This window comes from Lemur catta, chromosome 15 (genome assembly GCF_020740605.2).
Source record: "Lemur catta isolate mLemCat1 chromosome 15, mLemCat1.pri, whole genome shotgun sequence".
In the NCBI taxonomy this organism is placed as follows: domain Eukaryota; kingdom Metazoa; phylum Chordata; class Mammalia; order Primates; family Lemuridae; genus Lemur; species Lemur catta.
Window position 1 is genome coordinate 28,470,089 of NC_059142.1, and position 13,653 is coordinate 28,483,741.

At 47.7% G+C, this 13,653-nt stretch overlaps 1 protein-coding gene across 3 annotated transcripts; it reads left to right on the top strand.

Moving 5' to 3' along the window:
* Positions 1-1,716: 1,716 nt before the first annotated feature.
* On the top strand, positions 1,717-13,603 carry MKS1 (MKS transition zone complex subunit 1). Of its 3 annotated transcripts, XM_045525673.1 has the most exons (18): positions 1,717-1,862; positions 2,204-2,313; positions 3,581-3,651; positions 4,055-4,210; positions 5,253-5,350; positions 5,759-5,887; positions 6,150-6,254; positions 6,883-6,991; positions 7,556-7,612; positions 8,644-8,686; positions 8,948-9,013; positions 10,479-10,549; positions 10,905-10,974; positions 11,070-11,177; positions 11,859-11,992; positions 12,523-12,605; positions 12,691-12,788; positions 12,887-13,603. In XM_045525673.1, exons 1-18 carry the CDS (start codon positions 1,783-1,785, stop codon positions 12,976-12,978), a joined length of 1,680 nt encoding a protein of 559 aa, XP_045381629.1. In that variant the 5' UTR covers positions 1,717-1,782; the 3' UTR covers positions 12,979-13,603. The 3 variants fall into 3 exon arrangements, with proteins under 3 accessions (XP_045381629.1, XP_045381630.1, XP_045381631.1); XM_045525674.1 differs by lacking the exon at positions 12,523-12,605 and having other exon boundaries at positions 1,769-1,862; XM_045525675.1 differs by lacking the exons at positions 11,859-11,992; positions 12,523-12,605; positions 12,887-13,603 and having other exon boundaries at positions 1,769-1,862; positions 12,691-12,785.
* The last annotated feature ends 50 nt before the right edge of the window (positions 13,604-13,653 follow it).

The window sequence follows — 13,653 nt, forward strand, 5'->3', positions numbered from 1 at the left end:
ATTGTCCATTTTATTTGATATTAGTAGAGCCACTTCAGCCCTCTTTTGGTTACTATTTGCATGGTATATCTTTTCCCATTCATTTACTTTCAACCTATTTATGCCTTTGAATCTAAAGTTCATGTGTTGTAGACAATATATAATTGGATCATGTTTTTCCAACCCATCTGTCAATCTTTGTCTTTTGATCAATGTGCTTTACATTTAATGTAATTAATTACCAATAAGGTAAGATTTACATCTGCCATTTTGCTATTTTTTCTACATCTTCTGTCTTTTTGTTCCTCAATTCCTCCATTCCTGCCTTATTTTGTGTCAAACAGATAGCTTGTATTTCTATGCCATGTGGTACAGAAACTATTTTGCATATGTCAGATTAACTGTATTATAACTTTCAATTGGTTGTAAAACTAAACTTGATACAGTCTCCACCTTTATCAGCTGTTGTTCATGTGGCACAGTGTTGTCTACCCACCACTTTAAAAGGAAACATTAGAGAGACCATTTCTTAAGGGCTAGTATTTTGCCTCCTGTTTTGTCTGTTGAAATAATTATTTCCCACTTTGGAAATTGTGTGCTCTTATGGAATAAACTGGTAGACGAGAGGCTGTGAGGCAGAGCGGAAAGTGGTTAAGCTTCAAAAGACAGATGAACCTGGGCTGGAATCCCAGTGCTTTTACCACTTACTTGACAAGCCCTTCAACCTCTGGACTTCACTAATGTCATCTGTTAAACAGGAATAAAAATACCTTCTTTCTGTGGCATTCTATGGAGGTTTCTATGAAGATTAGGGACAATGCAAACAAAGTGCCAGGCTGCATTAGATCCTAAATGAACAGTGCTGTTTATGATGAGTCCTTGGTGTTGCACAACTAGCAACTATGGCACCCAGGGCTTCCACTGCAATATAATCAAACTGACATGAGATTCCTGAGTTCAGGGGACAATGCTTACTCTGTTGGGGGAGTAACAGATGTCAAAGGCTGATAAATGTTGACATCCCCAAGGTGCCAGGGAGCCAGACTTGAGGTTATGGCGTGTCCTTCCTTTGATAGTCCAATAAAGCTTGACTTCTGAATGTCACTTTGTTGATCTTTCAGGCGGCCAGTGCAGTATCGAAAGTGGCTCAATAATCCGGAACTAATACACACACAGAACCAGTTCAGTAATAACATCCTTTCCTTCCTTACTGTTGGTTCCTTGTTTTTTCTGTCTCTGGCTAGGTGAACATCAACACAATTACTAATAAATCTTTTGACACACTTTTTTTTCTTCGAAGAATACATTTTCATATCTGGACAAGGACCATGACCTTCACTGACTCTTTTAGGAATAATGGGGGCATTCTTTCAGTCACTTCCACCGATTTTCAGGCCAAAGTTTTCATGAGGTCTGTGGAAGGCAATGTGGCATGGTGGGAAAAGTAGAGGCGAGGACTCAGGTCGTCTGATTCTGGTCCTTATCACCTTTTCTGCATCTAAATGAAGTGGGCTGATGGCTGTGCCTGTTTTCTCTTTGGTACAGCGCATCAAGTCCTGCCTTGGGTGCGCGTGAGCTTTGCTCGCACTCATGGTAAGCGGTGATCGGCAGGACTGCGGAGCGCCCGGGCGCTCGGGCTGGGCCGCACCCGCACAAGGAGGGCCACAGCCCAGGCAGCGAGGCGACCGGCACGGCGAGTTGCGCGCGCAGCGCCTCCGCGGCCTCCGGAACCCAGCGTCTCCGTTGCCTAGGGAACTGGGGGCGGTGCGCTTTCCGGCGCAGTCGCGGCGCGTCGCAGCTGTCATGGCGCAGGCCTCCTGGAGCACTGACACCGGGGAGGCAGTGTATCGCTCCCTGGACCCCGTGCGCAACTTGCGCCTCCGGTAGTTGCACCGCCCCGGCCCTGGCCCCAGCCCCAGGGTCCCCTGCTTTTATACCCTCAAATAATTGGACCCTGAACTTCTGTCCTGATGCCCCCACTTCCGCTTACAAACCCGACCACTTCCTCTCCCGTCTCCCGACTTCTCCGCGCACTGCTTGTACCCCTAGCCCCGTGGCCTCAGTACATCCTCTCACCCTCACTCTTCCCCTTGGGGCTCCGCGCCCCACCCACCTCCTCTGTTGTGTGCACCCAGCACACCTTGGAAACCCCATCCTTGCTCTGTGTTCATCTTCTGGTTGTGTGTCTTGTAACGCGTATGTTGGAATTCTCTTTCCTTGACAGAGTCCACCTGCAAAGAATCACATCAGGCAACTTTCTTCATTATCAGCCTGCTGCCCAGTCCGGGAGTGACCTCATAGACTTGGCCACTTTTAGGCCTCAACCAACTGCCAGTGGGTGTTTCGGTGGTGATGTTGCCCCGTGAGGATTTTGGGAAAAGGCTTGGGGTGGTAGAGTTACTCTTAAGACAGAGTAGACCCGGGTCTGTGGTTTTAAGAGAAACCTGTGCCTTTTTCAGGGAGGAGTGGGAGGTATAAAGAGGTTGAGTTCCTTTCCTAGCTGATAAATGTTGGAGCCAGGATTTGAACCCAAGCAATCTTAACTACTAGTTTATGTTGTGTGTGAAAATTGAATAAGACAGGATTACTGCTGTCAAGATACTGATCAGAATTGTGGCCAAATATAGAGAAATAAGAAATACCATGCTTTTGATATGCTGTAAATTTGCCTGGCAACCTAAATACCATTTGTGGCATTTTTTATCTAAGAGAAAATATGCTCCAAATTCTAAATACACATGTAAACACTTTAAAAAACAATTTTAAGATTGGATCAGGTGATGGGCACACTTATAGCCCCGACTCAAGCATTACAAAAGCTATCCATGTAACAGATTTGTACCCCCTTAATATTTTGAAATTAAAAAAGAAAAGATTGGAGACTGCTTGAAAAATGTGCATATAAACATAAACTGTGTTGTGGTTTTCCATATCTGAAAGCTGAAAGTGAGGAAGAGAGGACAGGGTGCTTTTTGGGAGTCACTAGTCTTTTTGTTTTTGTTGTTTCTATTCATCCATATTTCTGGGTAAGAGTGTGGGCTGGTGGGTTGTGAAGCATGTGTCTCTGAAAAAGGCATACTCAGCTAGAAGTGTATTAGATTTGGTTCTTTAAAAGACCACTTATTTGCCTTCTCTGTCCTCTGTGGACATTTGGTCTCCTAAGTTACAGTGTTTATGATTCTATATATATAGCTTCAGGAATAATAAAAATAAAAATGCCAGGGTCTGCATTTCCTGGCAAATGCAGACAGTTGGGATTGAGGAAGGGCTGGCTATCAGCCTATATATCTAAATTTTAGTTCCTGACACTGAATTAGATTAAATATTTTCTGGAAGTCAGGACTACCTTTTATTCAAATTAGAAGTGATTAAGACTTCTTGAATCCTTGTCTTGGCTTCTGCTCAAACTAACCATCATATGTTGTGGAGTATATCCACAGTGTCTCTAGCCTTTGTCTAGATTGAGTGCTTCATAAATTACTGAACTCCATCTGTTTTTTTTGGCAAATGTAAGAGTAAGGACATTGGTTATACTCAGTCAGAGAGCAAGAAGTGATGCTGGTTTGGCTCAGGCATTTGACTCACTCTGTTGTCTTTGGAGGTGGACACCGCCCAGATGAAGATGAAGAGGAGGAGATTGTGATTGCGTGGCAAGAGAAGCTCTTTAGCCAGGTAAGCCAGTGTCTCTTATCTGCTACATTACCTGGTCTACCGCCACCTGGCTGGTGATACAATTATCAAGCTGACTTCCAGAAAGTTTGTAACAGTTAATACTTTCCCCTGTTATGTTTACAAAGGCAATATACAGTGACTGCCACTACTCAGTTTTACGATCCTGGGTAAGGGACTTTTCACCTCTGGGATTTATGTCATCTATAACAGCAGAGTTGGATTACACCATCACTCTGGGTCCTTTTAGCTCTAACATTCTTGGATCACCTGTTCTCTGTTAGTTTCGAGTTGGTTATGAAAACAGGTCAAATAGCACCAGCTCTATAGAACTGATTTGATTAAACAGAGGAACAAAAGTTTGATGTATTCTTGGTCTATCTCTGTTTCCTTGTGGTGACCTCAGTTTGAAGTAGATGTATACCAGAATGAAGCAGCCTGTCAGAGTCCTTTGGATTGTCAGTATCGTCAAGAGATCCTGAAGCTGGAGAATTCAGGTGGCAGGAAGAACCGAAGAATCTTTACCTACACTGACTCTGATAGATACACCAATTTGGAGGAGGTATTATTCTTGCTGAGGTCCCATAGTTTCCTTCTTTGCCTCCCCTAGTTTTTTGGCCTCAATGGGTTGTGTGTGTCAAATAAGAAGCCTGTTAAGGGGAGACAGGTAGCTTGTCTAGAAACTGCTGTGAGCTGCTGGCAGCCCAGCTGGACAAGAGTGGGCACCGTCTGCAGGTGGTGTGGCTGCCGCTCCCTCTTTGCTTGCTGGAGGGCCTGGGAGGGCTTGCGGCGTGCATAGTAGGAGAAGTAGCCACTGGGCTCGACTTCCGCCATGCATCACCATGAGATAAGACAGGTGGTGGGGTCTAGAATCATCTAGATGAAATTCATCAGGAGATTCACCCCAAAGTCTGAATATATGGGTTTGAAGAGGAATTCAGTACAGCTATGAGGAATGGCTTATGTCCTCAAGTTGCCTATGCCAACATACCCTTGTGGACTTGTTTTACATTTTCTTCATCCGCTGTGTATGTTCTGTCTTTTCAGTAAGACTTTACACTCCTTAAGGGTAGAGCCTATATTTTCTGATTTTTGTCTTCGACCCTATAGATCTTTGCAAGGAACAGGTGTTAAATAAATGTTTTTGAAAGATTGGCATATTTTCATTAGGAGAGCTGTGGGTTGGTAGCATATAAATTTGGGTTGTCTATTTTAGAAAAACAAATAAAAATGCAGTTAATGTTCAGTTACCACGGAGGATTTTCTACAAAATACTTGTATCCTGTTTGGTATTTTCCAACCACCTAGTTAACTTCAACATCTACCAGGCAAACTAACCCAACTTTTTGGGCTCAGAGAATACAGACTAATTTTAATGTTAGCATAAATAAAAATCTAAAGTCCCGGGGCAGTCCCAGATGTGGTAGGTGCCTTCTTGAGTTGTTGGTGCCACTGCTGCCCTCCATTAGCACGTGTAACGGTGAGGCAGTTGTGCCTGTTAGGCTCGGGTCGCGGAGGAGTTTCAGAAGGAAGATTCCCTTCGAGTACTTGGCCCCATGTGGCCCTGACCAGATGGCTCACGTGGGGCTGCTCTCTTTTGTCAGCACTGTCAGAAAATGACCACCGCAGCCAGTGAGGTGCCGTCATTCTTAGTTGAACGAATGGCAAATGTCAGGCGGCGACGGCAGGACAGGAGAGGCATGTGAGTACAAGTGTGGGGGGAATGGGGGGGGGGGGGGCCTTTGTGGCCCTTCCATGCCAGTGTTCTCAGTGTGTCCACTGACTGGAGCTTTTGATTTCCTAAATTTAGGTAGTTTTGAATTTTTATCAGTGGTAATATGCAGTATTCATTATTACTTTATAATTAATTTTTAAAATCAATATAAAGATGTAAAATGTCATTGTCACCCTTCATTTGGATATTTTCCCAAAATGCCCCACAGAGAGGGAAGGGATATCATGTCTGTCTGTTAAATATTTTGGCTCTTAAAACAGTACGTCCACCAACTCAAGTGTCCCATCCTGAAGTGGACCTCCACTGGGGTATGTGCTCCGCTTCAGGCTCTTTAGGGGGTGCCAGGGAAGTGACCCTTCCTGTGGTGTTTCCCAGGGAGAGCGGCATCCTCAAGTCACGCATCATCACCTGGGAACCCTCAGAAGAGTTCGTCAAGAACAGCCATGTCATTAACACCCCTCTTCAGACAATGTACATCATGGCAGACCTGGGGCCATACGGAAAGTGAGTGACGTGTCTCACTGCCAACGCAGATCCTTAGCCTTTCTCCCCTCACTAGCCATTGCTTTCCTGTATCCTCCTCCCAGGGTATATGGGAGGGAAGGACATTTTCTTCCTTTTCTTCTTAGCGGTACTCGGAAGAAAATCTTTTACTATGGTAGTTCTCACTGTAGCCTCTGTTCTCTCTCCTGAAGTGGGCTGTCTCTTCCTCTTTCCTTGAAGGACCAGTGGTCCCGAACCTTGCTGTTGATTTCCTGATTTCTAGGCTTGGCTATAAGAAGTATGAGCACGTCCTCTGTACCCTGAAGGTGGACAGCAATGGTGTGATCACAGTTAAACCTGACTTCACGGGCCTCAGAGCACCCTACAGGTGAGGAGAGGAGGAAAGGGGTAGTGGGGAGAGGTATTCCTTCCCTTGGCTTCACTTCTTGCTCTTAGTTGAGGAGATTCTCAGAAAGCCTGTCATCTATTCTAACTTTTAAATTCCCAGGCAGTGGTTCATATTTTATTCCAGGCCATAGGCCCTTAGAAAACTGGGGAGCCTGTTCTCAGAAAATGTGCAAGTGTACCATCTGAAAGGGATCCCTTCAGTGGTGTAGTTTGGTGAAAATGGTTCTCTGTGCTGCCGAATGTAGGGACTGACCAGAACAGACTGAGGTGAACTCAGCCAGGTCTTTCCTCATCTCTGTGTCTTGGAATAACAGAACGATAAACTGGAAATTACTTGGACAAACCTATCCATTTTTCAAGTGAGAGAACTGGGTGCCAGGGATATTGTGCCTTAGGGTTTCACTGTGACTTCAAGGGTCTGGAACCTACACTTTCTGAGTCTGGTCTGGTGCCCTTTCTGCTTCACCATTTTGTTTCCCTCTCCTGGCCATCATTACGGCCATTTTCGTCATCATACACTTCAAGTGAGGTGCGTGGCCCTGGGCTAGGTCTGAAGGGCCCCATCTCTTATTGTCAGAGTGAGTCCTTTTGTGGCTTTGACCTTACAGAATCGAGACAGAAGGGGAGAAGCAGGAGCTGTGGAAATATACGATTGACAACGTGTCCTCCCTCGCACAGCCAGAGGAGGAGGAGCGGGAACAGCGAGTGTTCAAGGATGTAAGAGCCAGTTCACTCCAAGTACCAAAGGGATGAGCCTTAGTGCCTGGAGCCGAGACCATGTCTGAGCTTGATGTCAGCTGTTACTAGGAACAAGTCTTGCCCTCTGCAGCCTCTTCTGACCTAGGAAGCATTGCTAACATATCAGATGGAAGTTTTTGACCATGTTATAATAACAACCATGACCATTTATTTGAGCATTTACCATGCTCTGTGCTAGGCCCTACTTCGCATACCTTATATCCTTTGGACCTCACAACAACCCTTTGAGGTAAATACTTTTATTATTACCATTTTATAAATGAGGAAACTGAGATTGAGGAGCTTAGTAGTCTGGCCAAGGTGACGTAGCTCATAAGTGCGAGAGTCAGGATTCGTTCGGTCTCAGACCAGCTGACTGCAGAGCCTCTGTGCTTCACTTTAAAATGACAGTGAGTAGGATGCTTAGGCCTCCAGCTCTTGGTGGCTTTTCCCATTATTGCTTCTCTTCTCCCTCCCGTTCAGAACTGAGCCCTGCCCTGGCTTGGGTTGCATCTTGAGTTTTGGTTTGGTTTGTTTCCTCAGCTTTATGGCCGGCACAAGGAGTATCTCAGCAGCCTCGTGGGCACTGACTTTGAGATGGTGAGTACCTGGCTTCCTGCAGCAGTGTGAGCTGGGTTTAACCAGAGCGTTCTGACTCTGGATTAATGACAGTGCCTTTCTTAAGGGTCTCCAAGATCTACTCTTCAGTGAAAAAAGGAAGTCAAAGAATAGCACATAGCGTATAGTCCTTGTTATGTGTTTTGAAACACTGCGTATTGATACAGAACTGTTCACGCATAGAAGAGAGTCTGAAAGGCTGTATACATGCTGTGGGTGGCTTTCTCTGGGGGGCGGCGTGGATTGGGAGGTGGTAGATGGGTAGTGGGTGGTGGGAGGGATATGTCAGGGATTTTCCCTTTTTACTCCCTAAGCTTAGGTAGTGGTAATATATTCACGTGTTATTTTATAATTAATTTAATAAATTAAAGATGAAAAATTTCTTCCTCCCTCTTCATGTGGATATTTTCCCAAAATACCCTAGAGAGAGGGAACAGGGGTCATTTCTGTTTGTTAAATATTTTGGCTCTTAAAAAACAATTCAGGTCAGTTATTCTGTGGTCCTGTTCTTTGTTTTCCCTCATTCCAAGAGTTCCATTTCTAAATCTGGAAACAAAGATAGAATTACCTACTGGTCTCTCTCTCTCTCTTTAAAAAATCAACTTTTATTATTTTCATGTTACATAAGCCACAGATATTCAGTATTAAAAAGTTAGATAAAACCAATACACAAATAATTAAAAAAACTTCCTAGTTTCCTGACCTCAGCCATCTAAAGGGGACAGGGGTTTTCGGCTTCCCATTGCGTGCCAGAGGGCAGCTCCTGTTGCTAATTTCCCATACTGCATTGCCCTCACCGCCATTTAAATTATATCCTTCCCCTACGTTGTGACTTTTAGAAATGAAGGAAACAGACCTGTGGAGAAGCCGCGGGGGTGGGGGTGAGGAAGTGCGGTAGTGACCCAGGGTCTGACCTCCAGTGTCAGGTCTTCTGCGGGTTTGTGGGCAGGGCTGGGGAGAAGTCCTGGTTCCTTCCCAGCCTCCTGACCTTTCCCCACTTGTCTCCACCTTAGACCGTCCCAGGCACCCTCCGGCTCTTTGTAAATGGAGAGGTAGGTAAGTATCTTGCCAGATAGAGATCTCCTGATGCTCAGGCAGGTGCCCGGATAGAGCTATGAATAACCCACCCTACCCTGGTGGAGGCCTTGGATTGTCTGCAGTGCTTTGGAAACTCAGTGATGAGTCTTCCCTGGAAACCCAGAGGGTTCTTGGCCCTCAAAAGACTTGCCTCCAAAGCATGTAGACCCTACAGGACTGGGTCGGGTGCTGAGGGTGGGAGGAGAACAAGCTAAAATAGTTTCCTGTTTTCTCTCTCAGTTTCAGCCCAAGGCTATGAGTATGACAATCTCTACGTCCACTACTTTGTAGAATTGCCAGCTACTAGTAAGTAATATTCTTAAGTCTCTCCTTTCATACCCATTCTGACAATTCTAGATGCAGTCAAGCTTCCTTCCCCCCTCCTCCACTGAAACTTTTACTGCTCTTTTCAAGGTCATAGATCACTTCTACTTTGCCAAATCCAGTGGTGACGTCTCTGCTTTCACCTTACCTGACCTCTCTGGAGCCTCTGACACAGCTCATGAAACACTTCTCTTGGCTTCTGGCTCCACGCTTCGCTCTTCTATCTCGCTGGCGGCTTATCAGCCTCCTTGGCCAATTCCTTCTCTTCTGTTGATCTTAAACTCTAAGAGCTTCAAAGGCTGAGCCTAGGCCTTCTGTTCCTCTCTATCAACACTCTTCCTAGGCGATCTCATCCATCCCATGGCTTAAATACCATCTATGTGTCTCACACTCCCAGGTTTCCATCTCTAGCCTCAATCTTTTCCCTGAACTCCAGACTCCCATCCAGTTACCTCTTTGTCATTTCTGTTGAACGTTACCAAAAAGAACTCTCGATTCCCTCCCTTCCCTCAAAGCTCTCCTCCCTGGTCTTCCCCATCCTAGCAGAGTGGCAGCATCATCCACTTAGCTGCTGGTGCCAAAAACCTAGGAGACATCTTTGATTCCTCAGTTTCTCTGGCTCCCTATAGTCGGTCAGTCCATCAGCGGTTCCTGTCAGCTCTGTCTTCAGAAGCTGTCCTGGATCTGTCCTCTCTCCACTCTACACCAAGCTACCACCACCTCTTGCCTGGGCCGGTGCAGTCAGCTTCCGACTCATCCTCTTGCTTCCTCTCCTGCTCCCCCTTGCGGTTCATTTGCTACACACACCATAGCCAAATTGAGCTTTTAAAAATGTAAACCAGTTGTGTCCCTTTTGAGCTGAAAACCCCAACAGCTTCTCCTCCCACTAGGAGTCAAATCCAAACTCCACACCCTGCACGACCTGGCCCATGGGTATCTCTTCCTTACAACATTCCAGTCATTCTTTGCAGCCAAGGTCTTGCCCACTAGAGCTTTTTCAGGATCATTTCCTTTGTCTGAAACCCTTTCTGCCATATCTTTGCATGGCTGGTTCTACTTGAGTCTGGGTCTCAGTCTGTGTCACTGCTGAGAGGCCCTCTCTCCCCACCCAGTCTAAGTGAGCCTCCAAGTCACTCAGTCCCTTCCCCCGGTTTTGTTTTTAGTGCAGCACTTACCACCACCTGATAGTCTCTTGTTGGTTTGTTTGTTGTCTGTCTCCCCCACCTCGCCCCCCATATTTGCTGCATAAGAGAGAGGGATCTTTTCCATCTGGTTACCAAGACATCCCCAAGACGTCCGAGCACATAGCAGACTCCCAGTAAACAGTAAATGAATGATTGATTGTGTGAATGAGTGAATGAATAAACGAATAAGGCGACTTTGTCTTTTTCTCAACTGCGTGCTCTCCTCCCAGCTGAGCTTAGTATATCTGGTCTTTGGCTTTCAGACTGGTCAAGCCCAGCATTCCAGCAGCTCTCAGGAATAACACAGACCTGTGCCACCAAGTCCCTGGGAATGGTACGGAGGATGGGGGAGGGTGTCTGGAAGGGAATGGGAATCTGCTCCTGGGGCAGCATTTGAGGCTTTATCGGGCCAACTGCCACGCACTCTGGGGAGGATTCCAGAGTTGGGTCTGACTCTTCCGGGTGGGGTCTGTAGGGCTGCCCGGTCCTCTCTCTGCCTTTTTGAGAATGGCAGCAGCTTGTATTTGGGTATCCCTTTGCCTCTCAACCTCTGACTTCCCACCTGGGGTGATAATTTGCCTTTTTCCCTTGTGAAAGTGACCTTGTCATTGGCCACAGGGAGAGCAAATTCCACATGAGGCCTTCCCCACCGTGTGACATTGAGTATAAAGGACACTCCTCTTTTTTAGGACAAGGTGGCTTACTTCTGCTACCCATTCACATTTGAAGCCTTCTTCCTCCACAAGGATGAATCTTCTGGTGAGTAGCTCCGCAGTGGATCCTGGGCCTTGGTTCTCCTCGGCCAGTGGAGGCCTCCCTCCTGTGACCTGGCTGCTGCTCTCACTTGCTCCCAGATGCCCTCCCCGAGTGGCCGGTGCTCTACTGTGAGGTCCTGTCCCTGGACTTCTGGCAGAGGTATCGTGTGGAAGGCTACGGGGCCGTGGTGCTGCCTGCCACCCCAGGTAACCTCTTTGTCCCTGCCCTTCTGTGGCTCACCTGCCCTAAGTCCTAGGAACGAGACTAACACTTCCAAAAGATTTGAATGCTTCTGGCGAGAAGTACGGATAGTTAGAAATTAGAAGCATTTAACTGCTTTGGGGAATTTCTTCCCTCTGTGTTCGAGACAGCTAAGTGAAATTGGAACTCACTTCCCAAAGCCAAACGGCCTCACAGTGTCTGTTAGTGCTCCGTGCTCCTCTGACTGGACTTGCTGCCTCGAGGGAGAAGCTGCCTGGTAAACGGGCTCTTGGCGTATATGTATCATATGAGTCAGTGTTCACTTTGAAAGAAAAGCAACTGTCTTTTGTGTGCCAGGCATTGTGCCAAATGCTTCTTATTTAATTCTCCCAGCCACCCTGTGAGGTGCAGGTTGTATTACTTCCATTTTACCACACGAGAGTGAGGCTCACAGAAGTTGAGGAACCTGTTGTGCTGTACAGGCAATAACTGGCAGAGCCGAGATTTGAATTCCTATCTGATTGGTTTCCAAACCGGCACTCTGAACCACCACGAGAACCTTCCCCAGAGGCCTGGTCGTCACCAGACCGGGGTTTTAGCAATGTCTCAGCCTGTGGCATTGCTGGGGAGTCAGGGGCGACACGCGCTTTCTGCTCCGGGCCCCATTCTCTTCTCCCTCTGCGCAGGCTCTTACACCCTGACAGTCTCCACGTGGAGACCCCTGGAGCTGGGCACGGTGGCTGAGCTGAGGAGGTTTTTCATCGGCGGTTCTCTGGAACTGGAGGACCCCTCCTACGTGCGGATACCAGGAACCTTCAAGGTGACTTTTGTCTCTGGGGCACCTTCATGCTGGGAACTTACGGTCCTGTCTTTGTGTTCTGTAGAAGGTGGGCTCTGGGTTAAGGCCCCTTCGTTGTTCATTGCTGCTGTATTCCTTAGCCCCTTCCTTACCGTGGCTTAAGCTGGGAGTCATGGCCACATTTTGAACCAGGTTCAAATATCTATACTGCTATCCTGGGAGATTGCTGGAAAGTGTATACTTAGAGATTTCCTCTGGTCCCCATCAGAATGGCTGGCTCCGCCTTTTCCTCCATCACTGAAGGCCTCGGTAAACAGAGGTGGGGAGATTTCTCAGTGAACATGTAAGACTGCTTCTTCTTACGTGAAGTTGCAATGTTCCCTGATTTTAGTGGGGGCCCAGTGTCAGCCGTGAGGTGCTGGGAGAAGGAATGGGGTTTCCCAGCAGAGCTGCTTTCTCCAAGGATGGGAATGAGAACGGGAGCGAGGCCAGCCTAGCACCTGGCTTCTAGAGACTGCAGAGCCTGATGCTGTCTCCACTGTGTGCCACAGGGGCAGCGTCTCAGCCGCTTCGGACTCCGCACGGAAACCACGGGGAGCGTCACCTTCCGCTTGCACTGTCTGCAGCAGTCCAGGTGAGTGACCTGGCCCTCTGCCTTGGGGCACCTTAGCCCTGGGGGCTGGAGAGCAATTGTGACCATGCAGTGGGCCCCCCTGCAGGGCCTTCATGGAATCAAGCTCCCTCCGGAAAAGGATGCAGAGTATGTTGGACCGTCTGGAAGGATTCAGCCAGCAGAGTTCTGTTCACAGTGTGATGGGTAGGTCCTCCCCTGCCCCGCTGGCTACGTGGGGTCAGCATGGGCTGTGTTCCTCCCGGCACCACGGCAGCTGACTACCGCATCTCTTTCCCTTGCAGAGGCCTTTTATCGAGCCCGGCGCCGCATGCAGGAGGCCCGAGAAAGCCTCCCCCAGGACCTAGTAAGGCCCTCGGAAACCCTGGAGTCCTAGCTCACTGTAGCCTTGGCCCGCGGTGCAAGAGAACAGAACGAGGGATGCCTGAGGCCGATGCTGTCCTGCCTCTCCATCTTTCTTATTAGAGCCCACACTGGCCTGCTGGGCACTGGAAGAAGAGCTAGGAAATCCCTGGCTGGCCCTTCTGCCTAACCACCTGCTGGGTCTTTTCCCTGCCATGTGGCTACAAAGCCAGAGACCTGTGGCCCCCTATGGTCTCCCTCTTCATATTGCAGCTGCTGTAAGTGGGCATAACAACAAGGCAGACGTTTGGTCTGCAACTAGTTTGGGGTGAGCTCATAATTAGTCCACCCTTGACATAGCCTCTTTACTGGCTTGTCTCACAGTCTCAGTAGCAGAGGGCTACAGGGATCTGCTGTTCCACAGCCTGCCTGCCTTCTGCCAAAACGGGAGCAGGAAGGTGAGAGAGATCTTAAATCCCGGCCCGTGAGTCTCGGCCTCCTCTTTCCAGGGCAGCCTTGTTCTACTGCTTAGGGCTTGTTGAGGTTGAGACATGACTCATTTCTGGAGTAAATGAGGGCTAAAGGCAGTGCCCAGTCCTTTCTGCTAGCTGGGTATATCTTTTATTGTGTTTTCTGTACGTAAAAACTTTTTATATTGACTGATGTTCTGTTGGCTCCTTCTCTGCTCTCAGGTCTCTGGCATGGCTGA